Source organism: Zalophus californianus, chromosome 4 (genome assembly GCF_009762305.2).
Source record: "Zalophus californianus isolate mZalCal1 chromosome 4, mZalCal1.pri.v2, whole genome shotgun sequence".
NCBI classification, from domain to species: Eukaryota; Metazoa; Chordata; class Mammalia; order Carnivora; family Otariidae; genus Zalophus; species Zalophus californianus.
The window spans coordinates 19913353-19928610 of record NC_045598.1 but is presented as its reverse complement, the minus strand read 5'-3'; the positions used below and the strand labels follow the sequence as shown (position 1 = coordinate 19928610).

The 15258-nt window shown below is 49.0% G+C and overlaps 1 protein-coding gene across 4 annotated transcripts in view; it reads right to left on the bottom strand.

Annotated features, from left to right (window-relative positions):
• Positions 1 to 10749, bottom strand: part of ARID1A (AT-rich interaction domain 1A) — a 66476-nt gene extending 55727 nt beyond the window's left edge. For 2 of the 4 annotated variants that reach the window (XM_027598310.2, XM_027598329.2), the window contains exon 1: positions 8911 to 10749. In XM_027598310.2, coding sequence (XP_027454111.1) covers positions 8911 to 10050 — 1140 coding nt within the window. In that variant the 5' untranslated portion in view covers positions 10051 to 10749. The remainder of the gene's footprint in view (positions 1 to 8910) is intronic. The other 2 variants (XM_027598336.2, XM_027598319.1) reach the window with 2 other exon arrangements.
• Between the last annotated feature and the right edge of the window lie 4509 nt (positions 10750 to 15258).

Here is a 15258-nt window from a genome sequence, read left to right as displayed (position 1 = left end):
TTAAATAAATAAATTCATGGAGAGACCCAGCATAGAGATTGGCACATTGTAAGTGTGCAAATGCATGGTTATTACTATTAATATTCACCCTCAGTATGCCATCATTTTAAAATTGGGATCTCAGTGAGATTCTAAGCCTATCCCCAGCCCAGGACAAAGTTATGGATCAACTACCTATAGAACTGTTCCCCAAATCCTTTATAATAGAGCTATCTTTGGCAGCCAGACTCAACAGGTAAAAAGTTAGATGTCTACTACTGCTGGACCAACCCAAGAACTCCACCACCTGATGATGAGAAGAGAGAGAAAGCAATCTGTACACAGCAGACTAGACACAGTAACAAACAGCAACGAATTCCCAGCATTTTTGCTCAGGTGACTTGTTCACTAACGACAAGAGAAAGCCGTAATAAGGTCCACCCAGAGAAAGGGGGAAATCACTGTGCAAGAAGAGCCCAAAGACACATTTGTTTCCTCCAAAAGGAAGTGCCCAGCAATATGTAGTCTTTTATCATCTACCACGTGGCTGAACTCACACTCTGCTTAAAGTCAAAGTATACCAGGCATCAGTCATTGAGAGTAAACAGCTGGACCCAGATGCACTCATGCCCGGTAAGCAAGTTGTGACCTCAAGGAAAACAAGAGGCAAAATAAAAAAAACCAAGCACACAGCAAATGGGTTTTTAAATGACTGATATCACACCAACCCCTAAACTCCCCTGCTGCCGTCATGCTGGTGCTAGATCTTGAGCAGGGAGTTCCTTTTAACAGAGATGTCTATAAACAAGCAAGCTGAAAGCTAACAAGTTTAAGAGGGAAAAAGCATACAAAAATCTTGGCTGCTGGTGATGAGCCACAGAAAATCATGAATGTGCCTGTGCCAAGGGAGGAGGAAGTCTAATATCTAACATTGCAGACTTGGGAACCCAGAAGCAACGAAGCCATAAGGAAGCCCAAATGCAAAAGAGGAAAAAAAGCACATGGCACATTTCCTCTTCATATGGGTGGCAATTTAAGCAGCACTCTGGGCCTGCAGAGCACATAGCCCCGGTGCCCAAAGCCCCTTAGTATTTCATATCAACATTAGCTTCCTGGAGGGCGACAAAAATCTGTCCTGGATTACTGGGTGATTTCTAATATGTACCATAACCAACACTAAGTCAACATTTTAGGGATCAAATTTCCTACTCTGCAGCGTGTTGGAATGCATTCTTGGCATTAGACCTCTCATTGCAGTACACCCTTGGAAAATGCAGAAGCCACTGCAAAGACTCAACCTGTCCCAAGACCATCTTCTGGTATGCAGAAATGACTAACAAAAAGAAATGTAAGTTCACTCAGATGTCCTTTAACATTCAATAAAAACTAATTCTATCCCATTTGAATGGGGGGAGGAACAATTCTGGGGGAGAATACTCAAGGTAGTTAAGTCAACATTCACCCTAACTTGGATTCCTCTAAAACCCAGACAGACTAAGGAGTTCATCTCAGGCCCCTACTCACCTGCTATCCATGGCAGATGAGCCACTGTGCCCCAATTCTGAGTTACTGGAAACTCGCTTTGCAAAATGCCAGAATGGCAAGGCTCAAGAAGTTGGAAGAGAGATTTCTAAACTAGAATCTGTATTCAAGACTCCATACTTGTACACTGGAACAGTGTAACCTAGCTTTCTCTTCCAGGTGAAAGCACTCTAGTAGCCTGGCACTGGACTCTCCATGCATCTTCAGCTGTTAAGCATCCACTTACAGCCCCTTGAAAAGTGCCAGAAATCATGTGTGGTCCCATTGCACATGGACCAGCAGATAAAGAGAAACCAAAATCACTGCCATTTCAAAGGTTCCCGTAAGGAATAAGCATGTGTTTGCAGCATTTATGAGCTTCTTGGCCACAGCCAACCTAATCAAAAACAATATTAAAGGCCATTTCTGTGAACAGATGGGCAAACTGCATATGTGCAGGCTTACCCACCCATCTACCCTCAATATAAGGTCTGATATCAGCAACTCAGCTTCAGTACAGCTACCAACTTTAGAAATAGCAACAGCCTAAGTGTCTGGACAGGTACCTCATGGCTCTTACTTTGTTTAAGAAAAATCGATTAACTCCGCCAAAAAAAGAAAAAAAACCTAAGCTCTCCAACCAAAGTTGAACCACCGTCCCTGCAGAGTTGTCCAGGGCACACAACTCTGAAGGTGACACAACCTTCCAAACCCAAAATTACTACAAAAGAGCTCCTGAAACTGGCCAAAGAACTTGGCAGGTTGTACTAAAGTCCCCACATAACCACAAAAACCACTAAGACCCTGGAGCCACTCTCTTTCATGGAATTTTAGTTACAGTCCAAATTCTCAAAGTCACCAGAATGAAGCATCTACAGGTCTGGAGATGGTTGTGTAATGTGGATCCTATAAAGCCCATGGCACTCAGGGTAGCATTATGAAAAAGCAAATTAATATTTTAACTTTCCCCCTCTTGAACATTAAGCTTCACGAATCACTGCCTCTGAAAAGCTGTCCCAGGTTAACCCTGCCCAACTCTGACTGCTCCTTATTCTTGAATTCCTTCAGCTCATACTCTTAGTTTGGTCTATACCCATTTATAAGCTTTGCAAGTTTTCCAGATGTGTGCACATAAGCATGCTTTGCCAAGAAAACGAAATTCCTCTGAAGCACATACTGTCTCTTTTAAGTCCCTTCCTAGTATCTAACTGGTGTGTTCACATACGGCTATTTCTTACTCCCATTTGAATCTCCAAATCCCCCTGAGCTAGAAATCATACTCTCAGCAACGAACCTGATGTTCTACTACCCTTACCACCATAACAATGAGAAAGGCCTGGGCAACCAATGTCTGTGTCAAACCAAGTTTTTGTATTTTGTTTTAAAACAAGCTGATAGCTTTTGGTAAGTTAGCAGAACCAAAAAATTATGGTCAGGGCCATAATGACATTCATATTCCCTACTACTATGCTGAGTCAAACAGGCACTTCCAGGACTCTGGTCTATAAAAACACTTCTTGTGATGAAAACTGGTGTCAGAGTCAGTGGATTTTGTTTTTAAAAAGAAACTTTGAGAAGATAAATCTGGTTATCTCACAAGGCTACCAAAGCCACAGGCACACAGCTAAAATACTTCTAAAATATTTCTTCCTCTATAAAAAGAATGTTTCACTGAAGGAACCCAGAAATGTTTTTAATCCTAAAATGGCAATTTCAAAAACAAAGACTGAATCTACCCATATAACCCTTCAGGCAGGATTTAGTGAGTCCCCAAAACATTTGGACTTTGTACTAACCCAGGAACCTGGGAGCATTAATTTTAACATATATATGTATGATGCACAGAAGGAGTCCGGTAAAAACTATACAAATAAACCCAGCCCATAAAGTGGGCTTATAATCCTGAGAGCCACAGCAAAACAGAGGCTGAGGACGACGCTGAAGTTGTAGTATCTTTTTTCCCCCCTTTCTGGTATTCCAAAAATGCAAACCCAACCCTAAAAACATCTCACCAAACTACAAAACCGTTCCGAAAGAACAAGGCTTTAAAACTCAAAGTCTCATAAACCAAGTTTTTGGAGCACACTTACCTCACTAATGAAACTTAGGATCTTCTTTCCAAACTTCTGTTTATTTTCACTCTGAAACTGCAATCCATTTTGAACAGGGGCTCCATGTGCCCTGAACTTAGCCTGGAGCCAGGACCATGGAGGCTTCTCTGCCATCTTTTCACTTCCAATCTCTTTTAGATCATCTCTCCTTATCTCCAAGTCTCCACACCCCCGTATTACCCCCTTTTCTATCCACATTTCCTTTTCTCCAATGTTATTTTATTCTACCGCATGAGAACAGACTAGCATTATCTTTGCTTGAAAACTGTTTATTAATTTGCCTGTCAAACATTCTATAGAGCCGTTTATATCTTACTACAGAAACCTCCTGGGTACATATTGACAGCTCAGCAAGTATTTACACAAAGCTCTGAAACATTTGGTTCCTTCACAGAGGAAGAAGCTGCTGTGTCAAGCAGAGAATTATCAAACACCTTTTCCCCTTTTATAAAGGGAAGCTTCCTTCTAGCCTACTTCTAAGATGCCTAAATTACACTTCTAAACTACTAAGCCAGAAGGAGAAAGAATGGAAATTCAGGTGTGCTGGAGAAGAGAAAGAATAGCACTTCCAGGAGCACTTGCAAATCACACCACCTAGATTAAAAAGCCAAAGGTATGAGAAAAGGCAATAGGTCTATGAAATTGACCCTGTAATGCTTAGCTTTTCCTGTTCCAGTCTCAGGAACTTTTGCTCCTCTCTCAGCAAAACTTACAGGGCAAGTTCAGGCACTCAGATTACAACCAACTGCCCAAACCAGACCTAGACCTGCCCAAACACCCGAAGAGTCTGGAGAACTTAAAGCTACCTCTCCCCACCTTCCTACCCCCCTGAAAGCAGCAGAGTGCTAATGTTATGAATGTCTACTCCCTCCCCCACCCTGAACCTACTCCCAAACTCCCCTCGTGGAGATTTTGAAGCAACTATTTTTCAAGTCTTGCTTTAATGGAGTCTGCCCAATTTTTCAATTAATGTTTAGTGTTTTAACCACCAGCCAGGTGGAATGATTAATGACAAACATAAACAGTTTCAAAGCAAAATAGTCTGGTAGGGCTTTTGCTGTAAAGGGCCACAGATCATTGTAGTACCCAACTGTTCAGAGCTTGTTCCCGTAAATCCTCAGGAGAAAACAGCCTTGAGTTCTTCAGGCCCAAGGGAAGAAAGATGGTCTCAAGACCCCTACCGGTACATGTACAGGAAGAAGTTGCCCTCATAAGTCAGGTATGGAAGCACAGCCCAATGTGTAGCATCAGAGAGGAAGAAGACCATGCAGTCCACCAACTTCACTTTACTGAAGGGAAAATAAAACCGAGAAGGTCAATGGCTTGCCCCAAATCACACAGCTTAATCTAGAGCTGCATGTGGAACCAAAGCCTCTTGCTCCTAAGTCTTGTGCTCTTTAGCCCTCACCACTATGTTACACACAACTCAGGGCGCATCAATAATGATAATGACCAATCCAAACAAGGAGAAAGCCATGGTAATCAGGACTCCATTTTAGAGACTGAGGTATCCCAGCTCACCGGCAGGAAAGAACAATTCAGTGCCAATTTATTCTGAATACCATATTTTAACACATATTCTGCTTGGTTCAGTGGCTTCTAGAATTTTGGGATTTGAAGCCAATCAATACAACCCTGGATGGGGGTGGGGTGGGAAAGGGCCCTAACCATACTTTGTTAGCCTATTTCCACATTTTAAAAAAAGTTCACTAACCTCGTTGCTAAAGCCTACTGTAGACATCACACCCTACAGGAATCAATCCAACAGATGAATGTTTAATGCAATCCAAGACATCTTATTACAGCAGGTGCCACTTGTCACGATTACTCTGTGTCACACACAAAGGAAGGTACCTTGCAAAGTCCTTATAGGGCCCAATACAAAGAAGCCAACCTTGGTCCTGCTGCTTTCTCTTCTCTTGCCACCATCCCAACCCCCATCACCCTTAGTTCTCTCTTGGACAGTAGAGAAACATGAAGCCTCAAAACTAAGTGCCATCTCAGTGTGGTTTTCCCAGTCCCTCCTACTTGAGAGAGCTCCAAGAGTCCTGTATTTTAGCCAGCCTAGAATTTCTGCCAGTAGGCATTCCCATAATAAGCCCAAGATTCCTGTATTTGTTTCCCAGGAGTCGGAAATATCATTTGATATTTCCATAGCAAGAACTAACAGCCAAACTTCTACAATCAAATCCATCTTGACCCTGGACTACATATTCTATTTCATTTTTTACTTTGATGAACTGATACTACTCTCAAGGTACTACAGCTAAAAGCATCCCAAATAAAAAACTTCACATGAGGTTCAAGTGCATAGGTGAGCAAAAAGTATTTCATCAGTAGCAGGATTCAACACCTTGAGACACAGTATTACTTATGGAAAGCAATAAAAGAAAAGTTTGCCTGCTAGGATCTTCCCGCTCCTGTGAAAAAGAGAGCCACAATACAAACACTTAGCTAATCTTTATTTCATAAAGGCAGAGTCAAATGAGAACATTACCACCTTAGCTGTGTCAATCAATTCTCTGCAAAACAGTCTTAATCCAAGACTGAGAAAGGGACAGAGCAAGACCCTGTTATTTAAGAATGCTTAAGAATAAGGCTTCATGGTCTGACAAGAGCTTTATCCTTAAGTAGCAAAGAGGAATTCATATCAAAATCTATCCACCTACAACCTTCGTGGAGACTACCACAAAACTGAAAGTTGTACTGTCTCTTCCACAAGTGAATGCTCACCACCCCCTTCTCTGGGCATAGGGGAGTAGGCAACTGAACTGAAATTGAACAGGAACCTATGTTGTTTTAAGTGTTAGGTATGGTGATGTTAAAAGTGAATCCAAAAATTCACCCAGAGGCAGCACCAACAAGCTTCCAGACAGGGACTACATCTATTTTTCTACCATTTACTCTGCACAGAGCATAGTACCTAGCACATAAAAGTGCTCAAATATTTAATGACTGAAAAACAGAAATCACTCTATGGCAAAAGTTGGTTTTATCCCCCTCCCCCCAAAAAACAAAGTGTTTGCCTGAATATCCCCAAACCAGCAGAATTCAAATTAATTTTTGCTTTTAAATGAGTCTTGACTTACCCCAAATTATTTCTTCTAATAATTTAAGAAAGGTAAATGGCTCAGACTCCCTCCCCTCAAGGGGAAAGAAATGTAATATGTCTCTTATCCGGAGACAAGAGGATGTTCTCTTTCCTAAGACAAAACTTATCCTCCTGCACCAGAAATTCCATTTAAAATTCCCGTTTCTTGTCCAAACACAGAACATTATAGACGATGTGGAGTCAAGGCACAGAGCTCTAAATCTGCCATTTAACACAGCTATTTTAAAAATTCCCAGCTCAAGAGAAGAGAAAAGCAGTTCTAGGATGAGGAAGGAACACAGCTAATCAGTGAACAAAATCTCATAGCAGGAAGGTACAACTGGGTACTGCTGGGGGTGGGGGGGGCATGAAGAGCTTTTCCCCTCTTTCAAAAGATACATGACTCCACAGAATACCCAATATTCCTGACGAAAACACTTAAGAACATGAAGAGGTACTAAGAGCAAATAAAAATAAAACAGAATGCATAAAAATGTACCTGAAAGGTGTCATTTCTAAACAAATATCAAGTACCATTATAGGTTCTATCTTTATTATCTTGGAAGATAGGGGGGAAAAAAAGTGGAACATACCTTAAAATGCAAAGAAAAAAATCAGATGATCTCTATTTCAAAGCTCTAAAATGATGACAAAACAGAAAACTAGCCTTTCTGATGTTCCAGGAACAAATGATAAATTTCACCAAACCAGGCCTTTAGGAGAAAGTCCCTGCAAGATCATTAAAGATGTCAGCTTCTCTTTAAATTGAGCTGCTCTCCCAAAGTTCAATTAACAAAAGAAAGTGTAAACAAGATTCAACATGTAAACAAAGAAATGAGGCCAGTCTTCCTTAAAACAGAATACTTGAACCTAATATGAAATTCTCTCAGAAAGCTTCCAGTTCTTAAAAAAAAAAAAAGTTTTCTCTTACCCCTCCCATAAAGATCCCACATTTGTCACTCAATAAAAAGCCCAGTAAAATAATTTCAATTCTGCAAAGCGAACAGGGTCAAAATTACTCAAGACAAATGCATCTTCAGAGCCATCAAAGAAGTCATTTATACCATCAGGAAAGTCACAAAACCAAAACAAACAGCAAACCCATTGTAGAGAAAAACTCGGCTACTGTTCTGACAACACAGAATCTATTTCAGGCTGCATAAAACATAACAAGCAAAATAAATCCAAGGTACAAGCAAAATGCCACTGCCTCTTCTTTTGTTTCGGCACAATGTAACAAGGGCAGCCTGTCTGGGGCTCTGCTCCTGCTGATACAGTATTGCTGCTTAAACCTCCCTCCTCAAGGTCACAGCCAATTTCAGCTCTGGAATAAAAGGCAGATAGTGGCAGCGATGGTTTGGGTTATCACTGGCAGAAAAGCAGAGTGTAAAAGTTTATGAGCTCATCAGGATTGTTGTACCATTACATCAGAGGCAATTATAAATGGCCAAGAGCAGGAGATGGGGAGCCAATCAGATCACAGATAGGATGTCAACCTAAGACCAACTGTCTCCTGGCTTTGACAGAAGGATTTTACCTCCATAATTCAAATCCCAAACCAAAGCAATCTGCACTTACTACTCCAATCACTCAGCTGTTTACCAGCACTTCCAGGGAGAAGCCCAGGCCACTGGGCCGACGGAGACTAAGACAGGAGATGGCCCGGGCTGCCCTGGGTGAACCGCAGCCGGCCTCTAGCTGCCCCCAAGCAGGCCCCTGCCCTCCCCCGAGGTACCCCAGAGCCCGAGGGGCCCCTCCTTGAAAGCACAAATGGGGAACGGCCTAGAAGAAGGCAGGAGAGCGGGCAGAGAGGAGCGGCAGGTGAGCAAAGAATTGTTCACTCAACTCCCGAGCTCCTAGCACTGCACACCCCTAACCTGAGCCCCCAGCACCCCCCACACCCTGGGCCAGGCCCTTCCCCGCACATTCTGCCCCGCACCCCCTTGAAGACCCCAGGAGTTCGAAGGGACCAGGGAAGAGGGAGAAGGGGAGCATACACCTCAGGGAAAGCCCCACACAAAGGCTGAAGGAGGGAAGGAGAGGAAGGCAGACAGGCAGCCATTTTAAGAGAAGAGCCAGACAATGGCAGCTCCCCAGCAGTGGGGGCCCCGGACTGGGGGTAGCCCAAGGCTGTGGCCTGCTCCCCGCAGCCGCCACCCACTCCCAGGACCCCGCTCGCCCCAGCCCCCTCCCCACTCAGCTGTGTACCTGCGGGGTCCGGGCGAGCGGCTGCCCCCCGCCGCCGCTGCTCCCGGGGCTCATGGGCGCGTGGTGGCTCCTTTGTTGGGCCCCTCCCGAGGCGGCTGCTGCCGCCGCCGCCGCCGCCGCCGCAGCCCCCCAGCACTGCGAGGCCATGTCCGCCGGGCCCTTGCCGGCGCCCCCGTCCTGGGGACCGCCGCCGTAGTCGCCCCCGGGGTAGCCCTGGTAGCCCCGGGCCGAGCTGGGCGATGTGAGCAGTTGGTTGAGGGTGGGGGTGGCGGTGGGCTGGGGGGTTCCCCCGCCGGCCGCTGAGGGGCCGCCTCCCCCCATGGCCCCGAAGCGCTGCTGAGCGAAGGACGAAGACGACGAGGAGGCGGAGGCGCTGGAGGAGGGAGGCGGCTTGGAGCCGGCGGCCGCCGCCGCGCCGGAGCCCGGAGTGCCACCTCTCGGGGAGCTCAGCGCGTAGGCCTGGGGGGGCGGGGGGTAGGCGCTGCGGTTGGGGTAGTAGGAGTTGTACTGGTGGTTGGGGAAGCCGTGGTCGTGCGAGTTCTGCTGGGGCCCCGCGTAGGGCTCCAGGCCCCCGCCGCCGCCGCCGCTCTGCAGCGCTGCCAGGCCAGGGCTTTGTTGTCCGCCATGTTGTTGGTGGAAGACGGCGGCCGCCGCGGCGGCGACGGCAGACGGGCTCCGGCCGTAGGGTTGCCCGAAGCCGTAGGCTGGGGGCGGCAAGGCGGCCGCGGCTGAGTGAGGAGGCGCCCCCACCCCATCGCTGCTGCCGCCGCCGCCGCCGCCGGGCGGCTCCGTGAGGTTATTGTTCAGGGCGGGCCTAGGGCCCGCGTTCCCGTTCGAGTTCTTCAGGTCCGGCTCCGCGCCGGGCCCGCCGCCGGCGCCGGCTCCGCCGCCGCCGCCACCCCCATTGCTCTCGGCCCCGTCCTGCAGCTCCTTTCCCAGCGGCTGCGGCGGCCCCACGGCGGGGCCCTCGCTTTCCTGCCCGGCGGCTGCCTTCATTTCCCCGCGCTCGGCCACTGCCGCCGCCGCCGCCTCGCCCCCCGCCTCCTCCCGCTGCTGCTGCTCCGCTTTCTTCAGCTCCGAGGGCGGCGGCGGCGGGTTGCCCAGGCTGCTGGCGGCGGCGGGGGCGACCTGCGCGGCCATGATCCCCGCTGTCTCGTCCGCGGAGAGACCCGGCCCTGTCTTCGTCTTCTCCCCCCCTCCCACCCCGCCCCGGGGCCGAGTCCCCCGGGCTGCCCTCCCCACCCGCCCGGGCGGGCCTCGCGGGGCTCCGCTGCTGCGCGGCGCTCGCTCGCTCGCTCCTCTCCCCCCCGCCCCGCCGGCTCAGGCTCCGGGCTGGCGGCGGCGGAGGAGGAGGAGGCGGCGGCGGCCGAGGCGCCGGCGGCTCAGCTGCTCCCGGCTCTCTAGGCTCGGGACCCGGCTCTCCCGGCTCATTCCCCCCAAGCCCTTGCCTGGGAATGAGGGGGGCGGTGGAGGCTCCGCTCCCCAGGGCCTGGCCCCGCTGTGACTCTCCGCTTTCTGCTGCCGGAGAAAGGAGGAGGGAGGGAGGGAGGGAGGCGAGGGGGAGGGGGCGGGGAGGGAGGGAGGGAGCGGGGGGAGGGGGACCCGGGACGGGCGGGCTGGAGGGCGCGCGGCAGCAGCCCCGGCGCCGGGAGGCAGAGTCGGAGCGCGGACCGGGCCGGGCGCCCTGCCTCCCCTCCCCGGCCGCGGCGCGGGCCGAGGCTGCTGCGCGGCAGTGGGCTGGCGAGCGGGCGGGCGGCCGGACTGAGCGGCTAGAGCGCCCCACTCTCCTCCGAGTCCCCCTCACTCCGACACGAGGCTCAGCACTGCCATTTTACCCAGCGCCGTCGCGGCCGCCTGGCAAACCCGGAACGGAGCGCGGAGCGGGCGCAGGCCATGGAACGGACTCGCTCCCTTCCCCTCACAAAGGAGGAGGGGAGAGAACGAGCCGCGGCGCCGGCAGGCCCTCTGCCGCTTTCGCTCGGCAGCGCCGCCGCCGAAGGCTTCGGGGAAAACCCGGCCCGGAGCCTGCGCCTCTCCGGAGCCTGCGCTGCCTCCCTCCTGGCGTTCCTATCCGGGTCGGTCCCCTCCAGGCCGCACCGAGGGGAGCGGGCAGCGTGAACTTTACTCGCGGCTGTAAAATTGGCCTGAGCCCGAGACCGCGGCCGCCTCGGCCCAGGCCTGACCCCCTGGCAGCGGGCCTGGTCTCTTGGCTGCTGCTTAGCACCTCTACAGCACTTTTCTTCAAAGCCTTTTACAAACCCGCTCTTAAAGACCCAGCTGAGTGAGCGAGCAGGGCCTTGCATTTTACCCCCCTTTGCAAAGCCCAACGGAATGAGGGGTCATTGTTCAGACTTTTCGTTTTCCCACTCCTCTCCCTCATTAGCCGGACCTCATAAGGCCCTGGGGGCATGAGGTCCCATTATCCCCATTTTATAGAATTGGAAGACAGAGGGGAAGGGACTGCCCTGTCAGAGGGCACAGGAGGGTGATTTTAAAAAGTACCCTGCCTCCCCGTCCACTTAGCCTTAAAAAAAAAAAAAAAAGCGATCAAGTCGTGTCATATCCAACAATGGGATCAGGATATAATAATGGGTTTGAGATCAAAGCTGATCATCTCAGCCTTGGATTATCTCGACACTAACATAAAATGTTCACCACTGAAGCTACTTTGGGGGCATATGACAGCCTTCTAGCAGGAGAACCCAAGCCCAATCTTTTCCTCTTAAGAGAACTTAGAGCACAATGACCATAGTCCCAGTCTTCAAAGACAGTACCTGTAAGACTGTGAATAGTCGACAGAAGAGGCTCCAGGGACTGGAGGAAACCGAGTGATCAAAAGAACCAGTGCAGAAAAGGGATGGCCGCATGGAGAGAAACCATTTTCTCCTTAACTTAAAGAGAGAAAAGGGGCAGTCTCACAGGCCACTTGAAGAAATGGATGTAACCAAATTTGTTTTCTATCCTCCAGTGTAAAGATTCTTCAAAGTTTACTATTATATTCCAAAAGATGCCAATTGAGCTAGAGACATACATAGAAAACACTAGATCCACAGCCCTACCAAATCCCAGCAGCAACCTTTTCCTCCTCAAGCTGACTTGGAATGCTCTGACGTGACAGGGCTACAAAAGCCAGAGGGGATTCCAGCTCCTTACCAGGCCCAAGGCTGCCTTGGGAGAGGTTCAGGCCAGTGTAGTCACTGGACACCAGGGCCTCTTTTCCCCTCAGATTTTTTTTTTTAAAGATTTTATTTATTTATTTGACAGAGAAAGCGAGAGAGGGAACACAAGCAGGGGGAGTGGGAGAGGGAGAAGCAGGCTTCCTGCCGAGCAGAGAGCCCGATGCGGGGCTCGATCCCAGAACCCTGGGATCATGACCTGAGCCGAAGGCAGACGCTTAACGACTGAGCCACCCAGGTGCCCCTCCCCTCAAATTTTATAAATGGAGACTTCATAGCCACAGATCCATTATCTTAGAACTTCCAGATCCTGCAGGCCCTTTGGACAAGTTCTGGTCATGCCACTGGTCACCGTGAATAATTCCAAAAACCTGAAGTCATTCCTACTCCGAAGAAAACTTAATATCATCTTACACTAAAAAGGCAAAACCCTCCTGTTAATCTAAGCCTGGTGGGGTTTTTTTCCCCTCAAGCCAAGAACCAAACTACTAGGCTCTGACTGGAATGGGCCAGTGCCCTCATTTCACTCACAGTCCTCAGGGGCAACTACTCTCCCAGTGCATTAGGTCCTCGAAACAAAATTATAGGCTGCCTCATAAATGGAGCTTGGCTATTTAATCAACTGCTTCTGAGCTGGCAAACAGTCCTGAGTCCTGCACACAAATGAGGAATTTTTACATGCAATTACCCTGCCATTTTCCTCAGAGCTGGAGTGTAATGGGAAACCTGGAGCCCAGTGAAAATCTGGGAGCCAGAATGGATTTGTCTCCAGAGAAAGCCCTCATCCCCTTTTTTTCAATGGCTGTAAATTTGGAAAGTGCCAAAATCCCTTTCCTACACGTGGGCACGCTGTTTTGAAAACAGCCACCATTTTTATCTAGCAATAAGGTAAAGTGCACAAAGATCTATCCAAGTGGATAGATTTTTGTGCACTTTACCTTATTGCTAGATAAGGCTGGAGGAGGTAATGTGGGATTTTTCCTTTACCATTTTTTTAAAAATCTCAGATCCTTTAGGGTCCTCTTCCACCCCTGCCTTTAGAGCCCCATGCCACTATCCCAGGGACTGCCGAGTTGAAGGGAACTTTCTTAGAAACTGGCCCAACAGCTTTCCCTAGGGGCAATGGCAGCGGGAAAGGGGGGGGAGGGGAGGAGCTGGGCACGTGGCTGGCCAGAGCTCCAAGACCCAGGTTAGGGGCTGCGGGTTCTCCCCGTGGAGTTTTCTCCCCCACAGCCCCACTGTTTTAACCCCACACCCAGGCAGCTCAGGAATCCCGGCGCAGACTGCAGAACTAGGACTAGGACAGCGCTACCCTCACGAAAGCGCCTCAGCCACCAACAGCCTGATGGCAAATATGGACTGAATCGTTGACATGGAAACCGGACTAAAGTCTTGCTTGCTCCCTCACAAGAGAGTTCTTATCGCCATCCCCGACCGCATAGCACTTGGCAAACGTGGACTGGATCTCCCGCCCAGCGGATCAGGCGGAGTTTCTGCGCTCAGCTTTAACTCCAGCGGCTGCGGCAGCCAAGGAGGGGGGCAGGGCTGCCAGGACAAACCGACTGAAAATGGCAGAGTATGTGCTCTCATTTTATCCGGCTTCTACAGTGTGCACGGATTGGGCCCGAAAGTAAGGGAACAACCTATTAAAATCCACGCAGTCAACTGCAAAATGTGGAACCGAGGCCTGGAGGGCTTGCTAAGAGACGGAAACGTTTGCTGGGAGGACAGCCCTTCCTTTCTCGCAATTTGCTTCTCCAAAGTGTCCGAAATAATAAAACTCAAAAAACGAAAGATCGGGCTCGGCTCTCTCCTTTACCCACTTCTTTCGGGGGAAGACGTTTTAAGCCCCGGGATCCTAGTGAGGGTGTGCCTCGGTTCTGAATAAGGCGCGGGGAACCGGTGGAGCGCCGGGCTGCGGGCCCCACACGCGTCCCCGCCGCGGCAAAGCAGGAGACACCCAGCGGAGCTCTCCCCAAGTGCGAACTGGAGCTGCGAGTTTGAGCAAAAGGGCAACTATGTCAGTTGACGGAAGCCAGAAGCAGAGTTCAAATCCTGGCGTGGATTTCCGTCTGGAACTGCCTGCTTCTTAAAGTTTGTAACTCCGTGTTCAGAAACAGCCCCAGCGGAGGCTTTGGGAGCAGTGTGAAAGTCTAGCACTACCATCTGACAGCAAGCAGCAAAACTTTGGGCTGCATATTAAGCGAGGAAAGTGGATTGAAGCGAGAGTCAAGGCAATTCATTATATTATCGGCTCCCAGACGGGAGCTGTAAGATACGAACTGGATCGCCACGGAGAAAAATGGAATGGAGTCTAAATGGCGCTCAACAGCTCTTAGCGGTAAAATTGTGCCTGCCCAGCACCTAGAATCCTGAAGCAAGCAACTCCAGAGGCATCGAGCTTGGCGGGCGCTCAACAGATGCTTGTGTAGATGCTTTCTTCCACTCATCTCAAAGTTTTAAAATAATTTGGAGGAATTTACATTTAGAATAATAAGGAACACATTTTGAGAAATGTTCATTTCTGAATGAGGCTTTCTTTTTTTCCCCTACCAGAAGAGTAGCTCTGCAAAAATACCTTAGGGTGTAAATCAACTTGCTTTTTTTGTACCAACATAAAATGAGAATTACCCTCACCATCACCTCCCCAAAACGTAAAATCAGAAATAAAATAAAAGATCCAGGCTGGTCTGGTTTGTGGCAGATTTCAAACAAAACCTAACAACCCAGATTCAATCTAACATGAGGAAATAGGTACCAAGTCTCACACTGTAATATGTACCTTTTCCTTATCCACCAATCTCATTGGCGAGCTTGCTGACTATTCTTTTGGAGAAGACAGAGTATAGCTTCTAACAATATTTTAAAGACAAACAAACATACCTGAACTGGAGTTTTATAAAACCACTGGGCAGATCAGGAATTTGGACATTTCTGCTGAGCCTCACTGAAGGTTTATATTCATCAACTGATACAAAAATAGTATATGAAAAATCTACTTGCCAAAAAGCTTGAAAGCCACGTTAGAGTCCACCAGAAGAGAAACTGAATGATTTTGTATTTGGGACTTATTACACTAAGTTGTTTTTCAATTTGGAGAGCTAAATACCACCAATATTACCAAGGAAAGATAAGGTCAGCAATCTTAATATTGAGGGCTATTGCTCAGGAA